Below are 18,979 nucleotides of genomic sequence, written 5' to 3'. Positions count from 1 at the left end.
GGGGGTCAGAGCTGAGAGTTGGGTGGAGACGGGGCTGTGCCACTGCCGCCTGGTGGCGGGGGGCGCTCTGGCTCCCCCCCCCCTCCCCCCCGCGTCCCGATATTTCATGTTTGTCATCTGGTCACCCTATGCCCCGCTGATGGCCGGGGAGATGGTCCCGGGCTGCTAAGCTGCTGCCGGGACTCCAGAGTGTCCCTTCGCTGTCTACAGCCGGCTGGGGCCGAGACCGCGCCTGGCTCCTCTGGCTGCGGTTGGCGGGGGGAGAAAGGGGTCAGGTCCCGGAGGCTAATTGAATAAGAGCCGCCTGGTCCGCAGGCGGGGGGTGAGAACCGGAGGTGGGGGAGGCGGCAGAGGGAGGGGCTCTCACTGAGAAGCAGGTGGGACGGACCCCGTCCCAGTCCTGGCCAGCGGGGGGGGGGGGGGGCGGAAACAGGGGTCTAGGATTCTGCTCGGAACTGGATTGTAGACACCTTCCTCCAGGTATTTCCCTCCCCCCACCCGCCCTTTTAGTCAGGAGGAGCCGCTACCCCCGGCCGGAGCCAATTCGGAGCCAGTCCCTTTTACAAGTGGATTGAGTCGAATCGCTTCGACCAGAGGTCGGTACCCAACTTCCTCGTCTCCAAGCGGGGCAAGAACTCAGTAGCCACCTGCTGTGCTTAAAGGTAGTTTTATTAAAGAACAAAACTCGCGTACAGAGGTTTCTCCCCCCACAAGAGGGGCAGGGTTGGTTTTATTGATTTCTCCTTTCCTTGGGTGTCCCGTCAGTCGCAAGCCGCCCGATAAAGTGCTGTCACATCCATCGTGTACAAGGGAGCGTCGAGGGGAAATAAATATACATCATAAATAAATAAAAATTCAACAAATACTGGACCAAGAGAAATCACAGTACATTTATATCCATTGCACATAGACACTTTTTCCAGTCTAGACAAGGGGTTCGAGAAGTGGTCAGACAGGTAGGCATAGAGGGGGCAGACTGTGAGCAAGGAGAAAGTTGCTTGCAAGATTCCTTGGCTAGAACCGATTCACAGCGGTGTCTGGGGCGTTTTGTTTTGTTAATTCGGTTTTGGTCCGTTTACACCTTGGCGGTCAGCTGCCCAGATTCGCAGACTGGAGGAGCTGTATTTACACTTCTAGAAACGCTGAGCCCGAGAGCCCCACACAGTCCAGTATTTACACGTGTCTCCTTAGAAATGGCTTGTGGCTGGGTTTTCCCTTTCGTGGCGCAAGGGGCTGCCGGCTATTTACACTCCGAAGTCGCATGGCTTTGGCGGGGGGGCTCACTGGGGCAGCAGGGGTGGTTTGAAGGAGCAGTTCCCCGTGCAGTGGCGAGGCGTGAGCATTTTGCAGGAGAAGTGGTGGAGCGCGTCGTGGGCCTCTGCAAAGAGACAGACAAAGCGAACTCGTTACTCCTGGTGCCCCGCCCGGGTTCACACCGGGCCCGGTTCGGATCCCCACCGCCCGGGGCAAAGCAGCAGCACAGTCTCAGGTGTATCCTTCAAGGAAAATTGATTGAGGCGATTTCCAGATCTGCCCCCCTCCCCCCGCACACTGGGTTCAGCCTTTCCCCGTTGTATCGACACCCATTTGGTTACAAACCCGAGTGGCCCGCGTTTCGTATTGCATCCCTGTATCCCTCCCTCCCCACACAATGATTTTCCAGGTGGGCATTTCCCCATCTCCTTCCATGCTTTGGAGAGATACCTTTTAACTTCTGCTGGATGGCGTAGCGAGCTTTCCTCTCCTGGTCCAGCTCGTTACACAGGGTATCTGGGAAGAGGGGGACGGGTCAGAGTGAAGGGTATAAATCAATCCCCCCTCCCCCCCACACAGCCACTTCGAGCTTTCATGAAGCCAGGCGCTGGAGTTGGGGGGTTAAAAACAAACCAAGGAGCACGCTGGCTTCTGATCGCAGCCTGGCATTGGAAAGTAACGGCTGAGAACTGTGCTTTAAGGCAGATGGATACAGTCAAATTTCAAGCAGACTTAGGCATTACTTCCCAGGTAATTTTACGCCTCGGTTTTTAATTTAGAAGCCCTGGAAATTGCTGTGATAAGAAGTTCAATCACTCCTATGTAATGATGCCTCCGAGCCGAACGATTCCGAGGCTAATCAGACTATACAAAAGGATATTCGATAAAAAAAAATAATTGTTAAATTACCTCCCATTTACATGTAAATGACTGAGCTCACATGGCAGCTCCCTACCCGGGCGGCTACGCGCAGGCTCTCACCTGAGTCGAGCCTTACCTCTGACAATTTGTAGCTGTTGGACCGTTTCTTCCCTATACGCCAGCTCCCTCTTCATCTGATCCTGGAAATTATCTGTGCGGATGGCAGGCAGCAGTGAGAACGGCGGAGCAGCCTCCTTCCCCCGCGGCCCAAGCATGCAGGGCGCAGGTGTGACACAGCCCTGCGGCTGCGGGACATTGTCCCACTTTTCCCTTGCTCAAAATAGTGCGAAGCTACAAGACCCCAGTGGGACGGGTTCAAGTCTTTATAAAAACTGGAGTCACGTGACCCATCAAGGCGGCTCAGCAGAGGAGGCGCTCTTCCGGGGTGGGGGTAGGGGTGGGGGGTTGGTACCTTTCAGACTTTGGAATTCCCGTTCTAATTTCTTCCTAAGCTCCACTTGCTCCAGGAGCAGTTTTTGCAACTCGTCTGTGGAAAAATAAAGCCTCACATGAGAAAACACTTTCCATCTGGAGAAGGAGCCGTGCTTGCTTCCATAGCGTTATATTCCATGAATCATAGGAGTTAATCACCCCCGGAAAAAAATACCTACAGCCTAAATAACCGGGGAACTCAGCGTGGGAACGAAAGGCACCTGGAGTCGGTGGGGTGGGATGGGGCGGGGGGCTGCGTTCGTTTTCAGGGCGCACACAAGCGCCCTGGTAGCCAGGAGGATCAAACCTTTCCGCTAGGGTGATGCTTTTTGAATAGGAGAGAGGTTGCAACGACATCGGGTCGGTGGTTTTAAGCCCAATCTGTGCCGTGAATCATTCCTGGGGATTTCTGCTCGCCTGTTTGGCAGATTTCAGCTCTTCAGGCTGAATCAAGGGGACGCTTCAGATCCCTGCCATTAAGGACGACGCAAATCACCCCTCAGCTTCTCAGCTGATTTATGGAAAGTGACGACAGAAGGTGGAGGTGAATTAACCATCCCACGCAGCAGCCTGGCCCCCTCACACGGCGTCTATAAGCGCTGACGGGGTTAGTTACAGTTTGGGATCCCTGGTTAGACCGCTCGCCAGCCCGCCCAAGAGAAACGAGCCCTTCTCGGAGAGTTTCTACCCCTTTATTGGCAGACAGGTCAGCGCCACCGCGCGTTGTGTCTACCCGGCCTGTTCCGCCGGTGCCCAGCATCTGCTAGGTGCACGAATCGACCCCACTGCCACTCCGCTTAACAGTAGGATCTGGTCCTTTGGACAGGACGGAGTAGATCCCATTCACCCAAATCTCTCTCGCTTGTTCAAAAGGGCGAGGAGCCGGCGTATACAGCCAGCTATGGACGGGGATTGCCCTATTCCCTGCCTAAGGAGTTCCTCTCACACGTTTTGAGGTCGAGTCATTGTGGTGTGGAGATGGCATTATTGCTCCTGGCGAGAAGGCAAGAGAGTCTCCGCCTTCCAACCCCTTCTGCTTTGCTTCTGCCTTCCAAGGTCTTTGTAAGAACTGAAAATCAGGTTACTTATCCACATCCCGTTCATTGGATTGCAGAGCCCAATTCATAGCAAGAACTGAAACCTTAGGTAAAGCCCTATCGATTCCTCCCATGCCACACACGCACCCGGTCAGGACCGGAGGTTACTGAGTTGATCAATCAGCTTGTGGTAGGATGCAGCTGAGAAGCTAATGGAAAAATCCCCCTGCCAGAGGGTCACCGGAGCCCCGGAACCTCACCTCTTGCCAGATTTTCAATGTCTTTTTCAACTAGTTGGGTCCCCATAAAGTCAATGCTGAGACCTTCCTCACCTGCAGTGCAGAACATGCAGAGGGTTAGATAGTCGCTTCTATAGGAGACCTGAGGGTCAGAGACCAAGTGAGAAGCAAGCACTGGGGTGAGTTACTCTCTGTTCCTGGGGCGAGGGACTGTGGGCCACATGCAAGAACCAGACTGTCCATAAACAGTGCCCCGGCCCGGGCCAGAAAGTTTACTAACAAGTTGTGAAAGACACAACCGAAAAGTATGGAAATAGTTGCGGGTGGAGATCAGCGAGTTCTGTTCCGCATTAAACACAGTTTGGCTGTAAGCGCCTCAGACCGGCGGGGTATTAAATAAAGAAAGTGGGGTGGGGGTTAAAGCTTAAACCGGATCCTACTTCTCATGTGTAAATGACAAAACGGGGGGGGGGAGGGGGAATCAAGGCCTTAGCAACCTAGGAAAAGTGACTTGTAATTCACCAAGTTATTTAAATATTTATTTGCCTAACACTGATTGGGACAGCTTCTTACTGGTGATTTAAATGAGCTCCTTTTGGGGGAGAAAAAGTGCTGCCAGAAATGTCTATTCTTTAGGCGGAAGATAAGGAGTGCAGGGGTGGTGATTTATTGTCCCTTCACCCGCACTCCGGTTTCCACCGCAGTTCTGCGTCTGAACGTTACAACACGAAAAGCCTCCTTTGGAACAGAAGGGAAAGCCTGGGCCCGCTGCTTACCTCTGTCGGTATTTACAGGGCTGGGATGCGAGACATTCCTTTGGTCTTGATAGGATTTGCTGGTCTCTAAATCCTCTGCTGTCGAGTGATTGTCGTCCTTATCTTGCTCTTAAAGTTAATAAACCGATTTTCAACCATAAGCAACGAAAGTATGATCCTAATATATCCTTAATTACATAATTAAGGACAAAGTCCTTATTAAAGCCTTCCAATCCTAATCGCTTTGCAAGTGGAAAGTAGCTTGCTCTCCTGGCGGTTTAACTAAAGGTGCATTCATGCTACCCTACAGCGCGCGCGCTCTCCTAAACAGGAGACACCGAATCCAGTTGAAAATAGAGTAAAAAAACGGAGTCGGGGCCGGTTCCTGCTGCTGGGCTTAGCCAGAGAGTTGCATCCCTGCGGCAGAAGGCGACTATCGTTTTATTAAGCGTCATTATTAGCGCTCCGGAGAAAATTACCCCCATTCAAATTCAACCGCGGCGTACAAGTGCTTTTCAAAGCCTGCAGCCCCCACAGACCCAGCAGCCGCTTAATTTTAGGCAATTTTCCCCCTAAGCATGAAAGCAATCCTTCTAATCAGGTTAATTAGCGGTGCTTTTATGCGGCTGCATGTAAATTTATAGGTGCCCCGAATAGCTCCTTTTAAAATAATAGAAAGGTGGGGGGAGGGGTGAACCAAAGCTCCCCCACCCCCCGCCCTCCGGATCCCATTGGGAGTTCACACCTGCGGGGTTGAACTCCAGCGGGCTAGGGACAGTGACTCTCCCCTGCCGGCTTCGCCCGGCTGCTGGGTCTCTGGTAAAGCCACGCAGGCCCCGGCGATCAGAGCCGTGTCCGCCACCCCACCCCCCCAGGGCCTGATCTCTAGCACCTGCCCGGCCAGGACACTGCCTGCGCCGCGGGCGGGCCGGGCCAGGCCTCCCCCGGGGGCTGGGACCGGGGTCTGCAGCGCTGCCGTCTCCGCGCGCCCGTGGGCTCAGCGCCCAGCCGGGAGCGGGGTCCCCGGCGGAGCCCCCCACCTCGTAGCCGCCTCTGCTGCTGCTCCTCTGCGGGCTCCCCTCGGGCGCTGGCCGGTTCCCCTTCTCCGGCCCCTGCTCGCCGCCTTTCTCCTCGGCCCGAGACGGCGGCGGCTCCTCCGCCCTGGGCAGCAGCGGCGGCTGCTCCGCCTCCTCGACGGCCGCCGCCGCCGCCGCCTCCTCCTCCTTTCCCCCTCCTCGTGTGCGGATGTGGCAGAGGGCACGGTCCAGCAGGGAGCCAGGGGCGGGCACACTGCAGGGGCATAGGGTGGGGCCCAATGTATAAGTTCATTAATGGCTATTAGCCAAGACAGTCAGGGACGCAACCCCATGCTGTAGGTGTCCCTAAACTTTGACTGCCAGGAGCTGGGACTGGACAACGGGATGGATGGATCACTCAATAAATTGTCCTGTATCATTCATTCCTCCTGAAGCATCTGGCACCAGCCATTGTCGGAAGACAAGATTCTGGGCCAGGTGGACCAGTGGTCTGACTCAGTATGGCCATTCGTATGTTTTCACAACAGATTCATGAAGGGAATGAACATCTCACTGAAATATAGAGAATATACCATAAGTAGAAAGAGCCTCGGGCTAGTCTACACTGGCAGCGCTTTAACGTGGCTTGTGTAGTCGCAGCAGAGCGCTGAGAAAGAGCTCTCCCAGCCAGGGCTGGCTCTAGGTTTTTTGCTGCCCCAAGCAAAAAAATTTTTGCCTCCCCCCACCACCAATTTTTTTTTTTTTGCTTTTGCACTTTGAAGTTTTGTTTTGACTGTTTTAAGTCCCTGCTCGGCATCCTGCATCCCCCACTGGGCGGGGGCGGATGGGTGGGGGGTCACTGCTCACCCAACCTGACCCCCCACCCGTCCCCTGAGAGGCCGTGTTCTGCAGGGGAGCACAAGGATGAGTGTGTGAGCAGGCACCAGTGTCAAAGGGGCGTGACAGCGCACACAGCTGTGCAGTGAGTGCACCACTGTGGGTACGTGTGCAAGGAGTGGGTGGTGGATGTGTCAGGGTATGTGCAAGTGCAAGAAGGGTCAGAGAGTGCATCCTTGCATGAGTGTGCAAAGATCAGTGGTGAGGGTACAAGGGTGGGTGTGTGTGCAAGGACAGAGAGCTGACAGAAATTGGTGGTGAGTGCTGGAGGGTGATCACAGGAGAATGGTGGTGAGTGTGCAAAGACCTGTTGGGTGAGAATGCAAAAAGGCAGCTGGGAGTGTCCCGATTCCCAGTCCCCACCGCCACTCCCCTCCTAGAGCCAGGGATAGAACACAGGAGTCCTGGCTCCTGTTAGGATATAGATATTCGGGCCTGTCTGCAAAGGCCTGTACTTTAAGAATGTAGGTGTATTCTTATTGCTAAACTAGTTATAGAGATATAAAAGAGAATCAAAATCACTGTCTGTGGAATGGCCTTCTCTTACTGTGACAGTCTGAGGCCTTCAGCCAAGATGTAGTTAGGCAGCCATACGCTGGGAAGTGTGTAGTCACATCCTCACATTCCAAACTAGTCCCATTGAAATAAGGTGCTATTGGGCTGATAGGAATACTATCCTGGCCTGATATTTCTATCACCTCCAGAGAAAGGGAAGAGCCTAGAAGATGTAAAAGGAAACCTGGTTTGATAGCATCCAGTCTGGCAAGAACTCACTTATCAATAGACACAGCTGGAAACCCTTATGTCTATATCGATGTAGTTGTGAAATCCTCACTTCTGTATTGTTTTGTATGTTTATTTGCATGGTCTCTGTCTGGTTCTGTGATTGTTTCTGTCTGCTGTATAACTCATTTTGTTGGGTGTAAACCAATGAAGGTGGTGGGGTATAATTGGTTAAATAACCATGTTACAATATGTTAAGGTTGGTTAGTTAAATTTCAGTAAAATGATTGGGTAAGAAATAGCTAAGGAAAACGCAGGTTCAATCAGGAAGGGGGGGAATGGGCACAGGGACTGGGGGTGGGGGAATTGGGATCATGTTTTGCTAAAGAGGGAATGGAATCGGTATGGGAACAGGAACAGGGCCACAGGCAAGGCTCTGTGGTGTCAGAGCTGGGAAGGGGGACACTAAGGAAGGAAACTGGAATCATGCTTGCTGGAAGTTCACCCCAATAAACATCGAATTGTTTGCGCCTTTGGACTTTGGGTATTGTTGCTCTCTGTTTTAGTTTGGATTCAAAGTCTCTAGGTCTTGCTGTGTCACGCCGCCTCTGGGTTTGGTGCTTGATCACCCGTCAATTGCAGGCGTGACTGTCAGCCTGGGACCTGGCTTTGATCTTCCTTCTGTTGTTTCTTTCTTTTTAGGGTGGATGCTAATGCTGCCCCCACCCCGGTGCCCTCGGCGCCCCCCTGACCCCCAATGGCGAGTGCTGCCCCCCAGTGCCCCCTGCGCCCCCCTGACCCCCAATGGCGAGTGCTGCCCCCCCGGTGCTCCTGGCACCCGCCTGACCCCCAGCAGTAACACCCCACTGGCTCCCTTGGCCCATGTGCCCCCCCGTAGCTCCCAGAGCCCCCTGGGGGGTGCCCCGTCTGAAGGTCATGCTCTGCTCTTCCTGCCCATGACCCCTGGAGCCCAGGGCCGGCTCCAGGCCCCAGCACGCCAAGCGCGTGCTTGGGGCGGCAAGCCGCGGGGCCGCTCTGCCGGTCGCCGGGAGGGCGGCAGGCAGCTCCGGTGCACCTCCCGCAGCCGTGCCTGCAGAGAGTCCGCAGGTCCTGCGGCTCCGGTGGAGCATCCGCAGGCATGTCCATGCGAGGACCACCGGAGCCGCGGGACCGGCGACTGGCAGAGCGCCCCCCGCGGCGTGCTGCCGTGCTTGGGGCAGCGAAATTGCTAGAGCCGCCCCTGCTGGAGCCAGCCCCATGGGGAGACGCACCAACCCCCTCACAGCTGCAGGCTCCCTGGGGAGGGCAAAGAGTTTCCCAGGGGGCAGTGGGAGGACCCAAGGGTTCTGGGGGGAGGGGTTGGGATCTCGGGTGGGGGGGTTCCAGTTTCCCCTTTGGGGAGTGGGGTTCTGGCGCTGATTCCTGATGTCCCCTTTCTCTCCCCCCAGGTCGGCCCAGCGCCTCCCCTGGCTCCCCACTGTCTGCCCCAAGCCCGCCTCACACCCCAGGAGCCTACAGAACTGCCCCAACCAATCAGAGACCAGAAACTGCCGAGCCACCAATGGGGCATCAATGCCTGGCCCCCTCCATGGGTTGAAGCTGGAGGGAAACATGCCCCCGCCCACCCTGGGGCAGCCAATGGGCTCTGGCACTGCCCCCAAGCCCTTTCTGCGATTGGCCGAAAGCCTGCTGGAGCCTGCACTCCATGGTGCCATCTACCCAATTGCATCTCCTGGCCAGGACACCTCAACCAATCACCTCTTGCTGCTGCCTGGCGCCTTTCACCCATCCATTGTCCAGGGGCTGCCACCCAATCGGATGCACCTGACAGGTGCCGGGCTGGACCAATCACGGACTCTGTGTGGGGCAGGGAGCCCGCCCGTGGGTGTGGTCAAGGGGCAGTGGCTTTGCAGAAGGGACAGCGGGGGCAGCTGACAGCGGAGTCCTGGGGGCAGCCGCCCCTCCCAACCCAGGGACCCCAGGGGAGTCGCCCAGGGCTGCCCAGAGGATTCCGGGGGCCTGGGGTCTTGAGGTGCATGCGTGGTGTCTTTTCAAGCCAATGGGTATAACTGAAGGTAGCATGCCAATGACCCATCACCCGTTGGCTCTACCACTGCTCAAAACCTGGCTCCTTTTCTGCTCCTGGCAGAGGCAGGCACTACCCTCACTGACAACAATGGCAATCAGAGCTGTTTGCCCCCAGGCTGAATTTAGCCCTCTGTCTATTTTGTAAAATCTCTTTAGAAAACATATCTTTCCCCTTTGTCTCTGCCACACTTGGAGGTCTGCTCATGAAAAGCAATGTGCGGAGCTCGGTATTAACATTATTATAGTATTAAAATTAACATTTTGAGTGGTGCACTTTGCAAAGCCAAAGGTGCAGGTGAATGATCAATATGGACCCATATATGTGTAATTTTTATTGACATAATAGATCAGTTTTGCCAATTAAAGTAACAATGACAATAAATAATATTTGTCTTTGTTTATTAGTTAAACTCTTAGGTCCCAATCCAAAAGGCACATGCTTCAATTTGACATCATAATTTCATGGCACTACCCATATACATAAAGTTAAGCCTGTGTATACTTCTTTGCAGGGCCTTATTTTTTGATGCAGTTTCTTTATTATTATTTATAATAATAATATCCAGCTCTACCATAGGGCGTTTCATCAGTAAATCTCAAAGCAAGTAAGTATTGTTGGCCCAGATCTATTGATTTCAATATCTTTGTGGATCTGGGCCATTATCCCCATTTGACAGCTGGGGAAACTGAGGCACAGAGTGATGCTGCAACTTAAGCAATGGCATTATTAATTGTCATTACCATTTTATTATCCTTTAACATGATAATAGAGCACAATAGCAATATTTACTATTTAAGGATTAATTCTGGGGTGTCGGTCCGGCCGCAGCCCTGAAAGGCGAGACTTGATCATATTCCTAGGAAGAGATTTATGGCCCTAAATCTGCTTTCAAGGACAAATACGTTTAATGACACATTAACTCCCAAGTAGGCAATAGACTTTTCAGAACAATACGCGCTTTAATATGGAACACATATGTTGGCGGAGGGCAAACGCTGTTCTAGCTGAATGGGAAGCTGCTTAACAAAAGTAATAGCCGGGGGCGATTCGCTGGCCGTTATTAACTTCTGTTTGATTAGTGTCATTGCTCAAATTTGGTCCGGACAGTATGATTAATTACCGTTTAATTAACGTGTCCATTAAGAGCACTTAATGCCACAATGCTTTAGAAACAGCCCGAGGAGCAGAGCTGCAGGAAAACGCCGGGTTGGTTGGGTTGCAGAAATGCCTTTTTAGGAGGGATATTTTTGGTAAACGATAATTCACGCTTTTAAAAATCGCTCCCCTCCCGCGTCAAAGCGAGAGGCCCCAGCAACGGCCCAGCGATCCGCCGCCAGTCCGGGAGACTCGGGTCCTCTCGTTACGGTGATTTTATCTGAAGCAGCTCCAGTGTCGGCAGGGGCTGCAGAGACCTGAGATTCACGGGGGAGGTTTGCACACGCCGGCGGGGGCTTTTCCTTTGAACGCTACTGGCCTCGTCCCCCAAACATCCCTCTGCCCAATTCATCACAAGCTCCGAACGGCCAAATACCCCGCCCGGAGCCCCCTTGGAGGGAGTTTAACTAACGAATAAAACGGGTCAGGGAGCTGAAGGATGGTTATTGATCAGTTTATAAATAGTTAATCTCCCCAGGATTTCGTTACCGGCGAGTATTGCACCAATAGATCCGCGGGCTCGCAGGGAGGGGGCTGCAGCCGAGGCAGGCGGCTCGCCTGGGGGCTCGCAGGAGACGCAGCCAGCGGCTGCCTCTGAATGCAAAGTTTACAGAACAATCAGCGCCTTCCCCGTTTACTGCGCCCGCTAAAGACCCCGCCGAAGAGCGCGCTAGCCAGAGGCCCGGCTGACTTTCTGTCGCATTTCATGGCGTCTTTTACTTTCAAACGAGAATTGATTGGGCTCTCGCGGCGGCCTGTTTGGATGGCCCCTTAACGTGATAAATAATAAATTCCTTAATTTCTCCAGCCATCGATTCCCCCCTCCCCCCTGCTTTTGCTCCAATTCGTTACCGCGCTGGGCCCGCCAGGCCCGCAGCGAGCCCCGGCTCGGGCTTTTCGGGGCAATTGGAAGGCTGAGAAAACACCTGGCTCCCCCCCGCTCCAGGTTTTCGCCGCTCCTCTCCCTCTCCCGGCGGCTCCTCTGCCGGGTAGCCGAGTGCCACATGCAGGCCTGCCCGTCTCGCTCCGGCTGACCGAGGTAAGGCTAACGCCGGAGGGCGGCGGGGGGGAGCCGGAGTGTGCCCCCGAATTAACCCTCTGCTGCAAACTTTCCCGAACCGGGTTTGGGCTCAGTGTTTGCCGCTCTCCCAGCGCGCCAGGACTGGCTCCAAGCGCACCAACTTTTGACCCAGCTTGGCTTAAAAAACCCCAAAAATCTCCAGCCACAGCGGGTTGGTTCCTGTCTTCCCCATAGGGAAGGCGCGCACCGGGGGGAAGTGGATCCCAGGGAGGAGCCGCTCGGTGATCCACCTGGACTGACGCCTCTCCCGTCTACCAACCCCCCTCGCTCCAAGGCAGGAGAAATAAAAAGCAGCGTGAGAGGACGGGCTGCTCTGCCAGCTCCTTTCCCTTGGCCCCTTCCTCCCCCAGCGCGACTTTCCCCCCGCTTGCAGGGCGGGGAGATGGCCCAGGTGACAGGGGCACAAATCCCAGCGCTTACCTTTGCCAGATCGCGTGGATTTTTCTAATCGCTGTTCCTTTCCTCTCCCCCTCCCCCCACTTCCCCTCCCCCCTTAAAGCAGCCCCGGCTGCGTTTTGATTGACTGGAGCGCAACCATGATTGACGCTGGCCCGGGTCCCGAGGCAGTTAATGTACAGGCGCGGGTGCTAAGTGGGTGTGCCTTCCTATTATTTTAGCGGTCACTGGATCAATGTGCAACGTCTTCAGCTAAGGATCAGGATCCTCCCTTGGACTTGCCATGTGGTCACTTTTCTTGTTGCATCTCCGCGCGGGAGGACACTGGCAGAGGGCAGGCGCCCGGGCGCTCCCATGAAACTCCGCACCGTGCTGGGGTTCTGGATGCGGCTGCAGCCCGGCAGGAACGGACCCTAGCAAGCGGGGGTGGATTGGTTTTGGGGTGCAGCTGGACTATTTTGACAAGTGCTTCCGACCTTGCCCGCCGCTCCGGGGATTGCACCGCACAAGGTAAGCCCTTCCCCGCCTTGCAAGCCTGCACCCACGAGCCATGGCTTCCTGGGATTTATTTTGCAAGCCTGGTTCGAAACCAGCACACGCACGTCCAAGCAGAGCCTGGGAGTCGTTGACACCAATCTGTGGCTCGGTGTCTGCAGCCACATTTCGGGCTTTCCCTTCTGCCGCTGCCTCTCTGCTCCCTCTCCGGGCCGGTGTATATCGAAGTCATTCGTTTTAATCCCCTAACATTCGTTCCCATTCTGCCGGTTTCACGTCCAATTAGGCGTTGGGACGGGACTGCTGGTGTGTGTGGGGGGTGGGTGATCACTTGCTGCCTTGAATGAATCACTTAAAAATAAACAAAATCCCCCTCCCCCTAAATCTAAGTCAATACGTTTTCCCAGCATTGGATCCCAATATTTTGGCTGCAGACGAGACAATGAAGCCCGTTTGTCTGGACCAGGGCAGCCTTTAGCCAGCGCTGGGGTGAAGTTTGATTCACATTTGCGAGGAGGACACTCCAGCTATTTTGTGTAATTACCATGGAAGCTGCTTAATGCGCTGACCCCTTTTAGATAAACTCATTTGCTTGGCTCACGCTTCCTTCTGCTCCCTGGCGAGCTGGGAGCCTGAGGGGCAGGTCAGTAATCTCCCTCGCTCCTAATCCCCTGCAATGGCATTAGACAGGGGAGAAGGTTCAAGTGTATTGGTCGATCCAGCGCATTTAAAAATAACCCGGGGCCCAAAGTCTGGGAGCAAACCCGACAACTTTCGGCTGCTGGTGCATTTCCTAAACCGTCTCTCGTTTGGTAGGGCTCGTTCGGGCTGGCGAACGGGAACCCTGTCAATTAAATACAGGTGGCCCCGTGTCACCGCAGGATTACTGCCAGCCTCAGACAGACAGTGAGTTTATTTAACCTGCCGGTCGGGTAAGTCCCTTCACGGTTATCTAAAGTGGAGCAGTCAGGTTAGCCGGTTATTTACTGAGTCGCTCCTCTAAGGTGTAAATGCAACTCCAGGCAGCGCTAATTAAAGCCTATTTTCCTTTCCTCCAAAGCTGGACAAATGCAGCAGGTACCTAGCCGAGGTGCTATTTAACACAGAGCCGGGGCTAGTTGAGAGTGAGAAACCGAGCGGCTGAAACGTGGGAGATTAAAAATAGAGGAAAAAATCCCACTAACAACTGAAAAAAAAATCCCCAACACGTTATGAAGGGCTGTCGGGTTTAATGCCCTCCACTGCTGCTCAGAAATGCCAGGTGACCAGGCAGGGTTGAGATCCAAAAGGAGAAATCTGAGCCCAAACAGGGGCGGTTTGTTTTCATTTCTGACTCTGCTATTTCCAGCTGTAACTAAATGCACCGAGAGATTCCTTGGTGACCTACAGAAGCGCCTTGTGTCGCTCGTTAATATTTTATATTCGCGATTCTCTTCCTCTCTCTGTGCCCACCAAGTGCAGTAATTGTGGTAGATGTAAAATGACATTTTGGCCCGTATTCTCAGGTCTGCATTGGTCTGGAGCCGCAGACAGATCCTGGAATAATAGAGGGAGGGGAAGAGAGATCTTAACTCGCAGCAAAACCTTTCAAGCCACAAAGAATAGCGGCAGCCTCTCAACCCATCTCCTTGTACCATCCGGCGCCCAGGGAATGTTCTGCCTGTGCAATGCCCCTGCCGCGGTACAGAGAGGGATGCAGGGCTGCTGCTAAGACTGAATTTGACCAGGTAGGGGAGATCTGCTGCGGCACAAAAGGCCAAACGATGCCCAGGCCGCCTTCGCTGGTGGAGTTCGCCCGGCCTCCTGGCTGGCCGCTTTCCCCCACGAGCACCGGGCTCGCTTTGCACGCCAGGGCCGCGGCGGCGTGGCTAACCTCTGCCTTTTGTTGTGTTCTTGTTTTGCAGGATTGTTTTGGGGGGGATGGAGGCGATTGCCAGTCAGATGGGCACGGGGAGAGACTCAAGCTCCTCCCCGAATTCAAAGCAAGAGCTGCAGCCCTACTCGGGCGCCAATCCCCTCAAGCCCAACCAAGTGGGTGAGACCTCCCTGTACGGCGTGCCCATAGTGCCCCTGGTCATCGACGGCCAGGAGCGCCTGTGCGTGGCGCAGATCTCCAACACCCTGCTCAAGAACTACAGCTACAATGAGATCCACAACCGGCGGGTGGCGCTGGGCATCACCTGCGTGCAGTGCACCCCGGTGCAGCTGGAGATCCTGCGGCGGGCCGGGGCCATGCCCATCTCGTCCCGGCGCTGCGGCATGACCACCAAGCGGGAGGCGGAGCGGCTCTGCAAGTGCTTCCTGGGCGAGCACAAGCTGCCGGAGAACTTCGCCTTCGACGTGGTGCACGAGTGCGCCTGGGGCTCGCGGGGCAGCTTCATCCCGGCCCGCTACAACAGCTCCCGGGCCAAGTGCATCAAGTGCGGCTACTGCAGCATGTACTTCTCGCCCAACAAGTTCATCTTCCACTCCCACCGCACGCCGGACTCCAAGTACACCCAGCCCGACGCCGCCAACTTCAACTCCTGGCGCCGCCACCTCAAGCTGAGCGACAAGACGGCCACGGACGAGCTGAGCCAGGCCTGGGAGGATGTCAAGGCCATGTTCAACTGCGGCACCCGCAAGCGGACCTTCTCCCTGCACGGGGTGGCCGCCGCCGGTGCCTCCGCGGCCGCCAAGGCAGCCCTGCACCCGCCGCCGCCCGGCGGAGCCGAGCTGGCCCCGGTGCACAAGAGCTGCAGCGGCGAGGAGGCGCCCGGGGAGCGCGGCGCGCTGAGCTTGGCCGGGGCTCACGGCGGGCCCGGCGCGGTGCGCAGCTACCCGGTCATCCCGGTGCCCAGCAAAGGCTTTGGGATGCTGCAGAAGCTGCCGCCGCCGCTCTTCCCGCACCCCTACGGCTTCCCGGCCTCTGCCTTCGGGCTCTGCCCCAAGAAGCAGGAGGACTCGCTGGGCGGAGCCGGCGGGGGCGAGCCGGGCAAAGGGGGCGCCCTGCCGCCGGACATGTTCTGGGGCCACCCGCACCAACCCCAGCAGCCGCCGCACCAGGCCGGCGCCGGCAAGGACAGCGGCGTCTACCCGCCCTTCCCCATGTTCTGGCCGGCCGCCGGCAGCCTGCCCGTGCCGCCCTACCCGGCCCAGAGCCAGGCCAAAGCGGCCGCCACCGCCGACCCGCCGGGCCTGGGCGGCCGCCACAGCAAGCTGGAGGGCTCGGAGCCGTCGGGGAGCAGGCGCAGCAGCGCCACCCCGCAGGAGGGCTCCGGGGCGGACGGCGAGCGCTGCTCCAGCGCCCTCTCCAGGGCGGCCGCCGAGGAGGAGCGGTCCGGAGACGAGGCGCTGCTGCCGCCGCTGCCCCTGCCCAGGAAGGGCAGCTACCTGTCCGCCTTCCGCCCCGTGGTGAAGGACGCGGAGAGCATCACCAAGCTGTACGGCACCCGGGAGGCCGCGGCCGGCTACCTGTCCCCGGACTTCCTCAGCGAGGGCAGCTCCAGCTACCGCTCCCTCTCGCCGGGCGCCGACACGGCGGACGAGCCCGAGGTGGAGGTGGAGTCCAACCGCTTCCCCGAGGACAAGGAGGAGGAGGCGGCGGCGGCCGTTGAGGAGGCGGAGCAGCCGCCGCTGCTGCCCAGGGCGAAGGAGCTGCCGCCGTCTCGGGCCGAGGAGAAAGGCGGCGAGCAGGGGCCGGAGAAGGGGAACCGGCCAGCGCCCGAGGGGAGCCCGCAGAGGAGCAGCAGCAGAGGCGGCTACGAGGTGGGGGGCTCCGCCGGGGACCCCGCTCCCGGCTGGGCGCTGAGCCCACGGGCGCGCGGAGACGGCAGCGCTGCAGACCCCGGTCCCAGCCCCCGGGGGAGGCCTGGCCCGGCCCGCCCGCGGCGCAGGCAGTGTCCTGGCCAGGCAGGTGCTAGAGATCAGGCCCTGGGGGGGTGGCGGACACGGCTCTGATCGCCGGGGCCTGCGTGGCTTTACCAGAGACCCAGCAGCCGGGCGAAGCCGGCAGGGGAGAGTCACTGTCCCTAGCCCGCTGGAGTTCAACCCCGCAGGTGTGAACTCCCAACGGTATCCGGAGGGCGGGGGGTGGGGGGGCTTTGGTTCACCCCTCCCCCCACCTTTCTCTTATTTTAAAAGGAGCTATTCGGGGCACCTATAAATTTACATGCAGCCGCATAAAAGCACCGCTAATTAACCTGATTAGAAGGATTGCTTTCATGCTTAGGGGAAAATTGCCTAAAATTAAGCGGCTGCTGGGTCTGTGGGGGCTGCAGGCTTTGAAAAGCACTTGTACGCCGCGGTTGAATTTGAATGGGGGTAATTTTCTCCGGAGCGCTAATAATGACGCTTAATAAAACGATAGTCGCCTTCTGCCGCACGGATGCAACTCTCTGGCTAAGCCCAGCAGCAGGAACCGGCCCCGACTCCGGGGCCTCTTCCTCCCCGACTGCACGAAACCAGTCGGGGGCTCCTCGCTGGTGTGACACCCCCGCGGCTAATTCCAGTTAATGTTTCCGTTTATTTTGAAGGTCTACACCCAGGAAAGAGAAGATCATCTGCAGGCTCTGAAGAACGCTGCTTCGCTGGGGCCTGCAACCACTTATCTTTGCAACCCCGAGGCAAATGGTAAAATTGACCTCTTTGCTAGCAATTGTCTCCTATGGCTTGAAATGTTAAACGGGGGAGAGGGAGAGAAAAGAGAGGCAACCCCCCCCCCACCTCCTTTGGAATAATACTTATTCCGAGCCTGCTAATAGACTCCATGAATCTTTCCATGTCACTTCCATTTTTGGCAGGACCTTCAAACAAACTTAGCTGTGTTAAAGGAAGGGCTTTCATGCAAATAAACCAAACATCGGGTGTCCTTTTGATAGACCGCTTTTTTTTAATTCGGATTTATTTAGGTGCAAAATTTGCTGGGTGTAAACTGTCCGTAAATGGCAAGTATTTTACTCTCCCTGTATCTGGTGGAGTTACCTCTCGCAAAAGGTCTGGCAGGGAAAACCTCAAAGCAGCTGCTGAATTTTTGATGGAGAAGCCTGCGTTTTTTTACTCTATTTTCAACTGGATTCGGTGTCTCCTGTTTAGGAGAGCGCGCGCGCTGTAGGGTAGCATGAATGCACCTTTAGTTAAACCGCCAGGAGAGCAAGCTACTTTCCACTTGCAAGGCGATTAGGATTGGAAGGCTTTAATAAGGACTTTGTCCTTAATTATGTAATTAAGGATATATTAGGATCATACTTTCGTTGCTTATGGTTGAAAATCGGTTTATTAACTTTAAGAGCAAGATAAGGACGACAATCACTCGACAGCAGAGGATTTAGAGACCAGCAAATCCTATCAAGACCAAAGGAATGTCTCGCATCCCAGCCCTGTAAATACCGACAGAGGTAAGCAGCGGGCCCAGGCTTTCCCTTCTGTTCCAAAGGAGGCTTTTCGTGTTGTAACGTTCAGACGCAGAACTGCGGTGGAAACCGGAGTGCGGGTGAAGGGACAATAAATCACCACCCCTGCACTCCTTATCTTCCGCCTAAAGAATAGACATTTCTGGCAGCACTTTTTCTCCCCCAAAAGGAGCTCATTTAAATCACCAGTAAGAAGCTGTCCCAATCAGTGTTAGGCAAATAAATATTTAAATAACTTGGTGAATTACAAGTCACTTTTCCTAGGTTGCTAAGGCCTTGATTTCCCCCCCCCCCCCGTTTTGTCATTTACACATGAGAAGTAGGATCCGGTTTAAGCTTTAACCCCCACCCCACTTTCTTTATTTAATACCCCGCCGGTCTGAGGCGCTTACAGCCAAACTGTGTTTAATGCGGAACAGAACTCACTGATCTCCACCCGCAACTATTTCCATACTTTTCGGTTGTGTCTTTCACAACTTGTTAGTAAACTTTCTGGCCCGGGCCGGGGCACTGTTTATGGACAGTCTGGTTCTTGCATGTGGCCCACAGTCCCTCGCCCCAGGAACAGAGAGTAACTCACCCCAGTGCTTGCTTCTCACTTGGTCTCTGACCCTCAGGTCTCCTATAGAAGCGACTATCTAACCCTCTGCATGTTCTGCACTGCAGGTGAGGAAGGTCTCAGCATTGACTTTATGGGGACCCAACTAGTTGAAAAAGACATTGAAAATCTGGCAAGAGGTGAGGTTCCGGGGCTCCGGTGACCCTCTGGCAGGGGGATTTTTCCATTAGCTTCTCAGCTGCATCCTACCACAAGCTGATTGATCAACTCAGTAACCTCCGGTCCTGACCGGGTGCGTGTGTGGCATGGGAGGAATCGATAGGGCTTTACCTAAGGTTTCAGTTCTTGCTATGAATTGGGCTCTGCAATCCAATGAACGGGATGTGGATAAGTAACCTGATTTTCAGTTCTTACAAAGACCTTGGAAGGCAGAAGCAAAGCAGAAGGGGTTGGAAGGCGGAGACTCTCTTGCCTTCTCGCCAGGAGCAATAATGCCATCTCCACACCACAATGACTCGACCTCAAAACGTGTGAGAGGAA

General features: G+C 55.5%; 2 protein-coding genes across 3 annotated transcripts; one reads left to right on the top strand and one right to left on the bottom strand.

Moving 5' to 3' along the window:
- Positions 1-1,127: 1,127 nt before the first annotated feature.
- LOC123361501 (SKI family transcriptional corepressor 1-like) lies at positions 1,128-4,849 on the bottom strand. 2 transcript variants are annotated; one of them, XM_045001453.1, is made up of 6 exons: positions 4,660-4,849; positions 3,905-3,976; positions 2,588-2,662; positions 2,252-2,326; positions 1,705-1,770; positions 1,128-1,378 (listed from the first exon to the last, which is right to left on the bottom strand). In XM_045001453.1, exons 2-6 carry the CDS (start codon positions 3,948-3,950, stop codon positions 1,281-1,283), a joined length of 360 nt encoding a protein of 119 aa, XP_044857388.1. In that variant the 5' UTR covers positions 3,951-3,976; positions 4,660-4,849; the 3' UTR covers positions 1,128-1,280. The 2 variants fall into 2 exon arrangements, with proteins under 2 accessions (XP_044857388.1, XP_044857389.1); XM_045001454.1 differs by lacking the exons at positions 3,905-3,976; positions 4,660-4,849 and adding an exon at positions 3,556-3,723.
- An 8,412-nt stretch (positions 4,850-13,261) lies between these two features.
- On the top strand, positions 13,262-18,641 carry LOC123361473 (SKI family transcriptional corepressor 1-like). The gene is made up of 5 exons (XM_045001436.1): positions 13,262-13,302; positions 14,395-16,237; positions 17,005-17,101; positions 17,758-17,865; positions 18,547-18,641. The coding sequence occupies exons 2-5, from the start codon at positions 14,411-14,413 to the stop codon at positions 18,639-18,641; spliced, it is 2,127 nt and encodes a 708-aa protein (XP_044857371.1). The 5' UTR covers positions 13,262-13,302; positions 14,395-14,410.
- Positions 18,642-18,979: the final 338 nt, after the last annotated feature.

The sequence above is a fragment of the Mauremys mutica genome, unplaced genomic scaffold, assembly GCF_020497125.1.
Source record: "Mauremys mutica isolate MM-2020 ecotype Southern unplaced genomic scaffold, ASM2049712v1 Super-Scaffold_2380, whole genome shotgun sequence".
In the NCBI taxonomy this organism is placed as follows: domain Eukaryota; kingdom Metazoa; phylum Chordata; order Testudines; family Geoemydidae; genus Mauremys; species Mauremys mutica.
Note: the sequence above shows the minus strand (reverse complement) of the source record. Positions and strands in the feature narration are given on the sequence as shown.